Source organism: Ictalurus furcatus, chromosome 4, assembly GCF_023375685.1.
Source record: "Ictalurus furcatus strain D&B chromosome 4, Billie_1.0, whole genome shotgun sequence".
Classification (NCBI taxonomy): domain Eukaryota; kingdom Metazoa; phylum Chordata; class Actinopteri; order Siluriformes; family Ictaluridae; genus Ictalurus; species Ictalurus furcatus.
The window spans coordinates 642,501-645,000 of NC_071258.1; the positions used below are offsets into that span (position 1 = coordinate 642,501).

Sequence of the window (2,500 nt, forward strand, 5' to 3'; positions counted from 1 at the left end):
CATGCTACACGTCACCCCTCTTTCTGCCCCTTGTTTCTAACGTCCCCCCCTTCGTTAAAGACGAGCTGATCATGAAGGAGCTGGCCCGCTTCGGAAAGTTCTCCGGCCCCATGACGGATATCCGCTCGGCTGTAAGAACTCCGCGGTGAAACACGTCCTGTCTTTCCGGAGACAGGTTTATATGTTTATTAACAACCGAGAACAAACACTGGATATAAACTTCAAGTGTAAACACGGGGACAGCAGCTACACCGTCTTCGCCACCACCGAACGCCCGAGGTGTTTTGGGTGTAGGGAGATCGGACATAAACGGCTGAGCTGCCCACGCAGAGCGGTGCAGCCGGGGAGCTCCGGGGGAGACACGGCCGGGGTGCAGCGGCAGCAGCGCGGAGACGGCCAGCAGGGGGACACCGGAGAACAGGAGCCTGGGGCAGAGAGGGGCAACGACACACCGAGGTCACAGCGAGAAGAGGTCAGTGAGGAACACACCACCGAAATAATCACAGCACCCAGTGCTAACACCGACACCCGCGTCCATACCTGCAGTACCACCGACACCACAGACAGTCCTCACTCTAAGCCCTACACCGCTATCACCGGTGGAGACAGTGACCCCACACAACCGCAACAGAAGAACCTACAGGACAAGAACATCGAGAAGAATAAAACTGATTCGGAAATAATAAGGGAGAAGACGGACAAGGTGGAAGAATCGTCTAAACAAGCACAGCGTAAGGTTGAGATGTTGGAGGACTTGGGCCCAGAGTGCAGTGGAGGAGCGGCAGGAGAGGAACCCCCCACAGACATGGAGGAGGAAAGGGTCACCCCAGAGCAACCAGGTACTTTCAACCGTCCAGAGCAACCTGAAGAGCTTTACACCGAAGAGCAGATCAACCGATTTCTAGAACTGACAAAAGGAAAACGGAACATTTTACTGACTAAGTTCTTCACGGACAGGAGGATCTTCATTAAATCCGTGCAACACACCATAGGCGTAATGTCGCCAAGGAGACGCTACAGATTGAGGAAATGGGCAGCAACCGCAAGAGAGGATTTGATGTGTTCTTGGAATGCATACGCATATACTGACGATCTACTGTTCTGACAAAGTGTTTCTTTTTGGTGGGGTGGTTTCTGAGTTGGGGGGGGTCTGTGGGGGTTGTTTTTTCTTTTTTCTTTTTCTCTTCCCTTCTTCTCTTTCTTCTCCTTCTTTGTCTTTTTTAAAATGGAAAAAATGATTTCAGAAGTGCAGATATGTAAATATTCCAAAAATTGAACCTAATAAAGGTGTCTTAAAAGTCAAGTCTATTCTCTCTCTCTATTCTCTCTCTTTATTCTCTCTCTTTATTCTCTCTCTCTGTTCTCTCTCTCTTTATTCTCTCTTTATTCTCTCTCTTTATTCTCTCTCTCTTTATTCTCTCTTTATTCTCTCTCTCTATTCTCTCTCTCTTTATTCTCTCTTTATTCTCTCTCTTTATTCTCTCTTTATTCTCTCTTTATTCTCTCTCTCTATTCTCTCTCTCTTTATTCTCTCTTTATTCTCTCTCTTTATTCTCTCTTTATTCTCTCTCTCTATTCTCTCTCTCTTTATTCTCTCTCTATTCTCTCTTTATTCTCTCTTTATTCTCTCTCTTTATTCTCTCTTTATTCTATCGCTTTATTCTCTCTCTATTCTCTCTTTATTCTCTCTCTCTTTATTCTATCGCTTTATTCCCTCTCTCTATTCTCTCTCTATTCTCTCTCTTTATTCTCTCTCTTTATTCTCTCTCTCTATTCTCTCTCTTTATTCCCTCTCTTTATTCCCTCTCTTTATTCCCTCTCTTTATTCTCTCTCTTTATTCTCTCTCTCTATTCTCTCTCTTTATTCCCTCTCTTTATTCTCTCTCTCTATTCTCTCTCTTTATTCCCTCTCTTTATTCTCTTCAAGTTAATAAGATAAAAAAGTCTTTAATATAAACCTGCGCTACTGTCAGAGCTGCTGTTAGAGAAAATTAATCAACACCTTTTGACCCGATCACAATCCAGAACTCAGCAGCGCTGAGTGAAGAGGTGTTACCCCCACACCCCCCCCCCCCCCCAATTTAAACACAGATGATGAATGCCGAAGTCGAATGTCAGAGATATTGAGGAAGTTCCAGGGAACAGTAAACACTCCCACACTCGAGTCCTGAGAAAGTGCGCAGTGACTTCCCGTGTTTAGTCTAAGGTGAAGCTCCACCCATTTCCCCCCTGATGATTTACCTTCTTGTGCTGTGTAGTCGTCTCTGGGGGCGGAGTTAAAGTTCCCACACAGGCCGCAGGTTCGGTTCTGGTGCTGTTTGCTGAGTGTGATCTGGATGTTGTGAGACGGGTCGACGTGAACAGAGAAGCCGAACTCATCACTCCACAAACGCACACTGCCCAACTCATAACCCGCAAACACCGAGTTAGAGGCGTAGGGGAGCTGGAGCCTACACACACACACACCACACACACACACACCACAAACACACACACACAC

General features: G+C 46.3%; 1 protein-coding gene across 1 annotated transcript in view; it reads right to left on the reverse strand.

The window, feature by feature from the left end:
• The window catches only part of vwf (von Willebrand factor), a 34,618-nt gene that overhangs the window by 28,630 nt on the left and 3,488 nt on the right, over positions 1 to 2,500 (reverse strand). Inside the window, exon 5 of the mRNA XM_053622428.1 lies at positions 2,242 to 2,450. Coding sequence (XP_053478403.1) covers positions 2,242 to 2,450 — 209 coding nt within the window. The remainder of the gene's footprint in view (positions 1 to 2,241; positions 2,451 to 2,500) is intronic.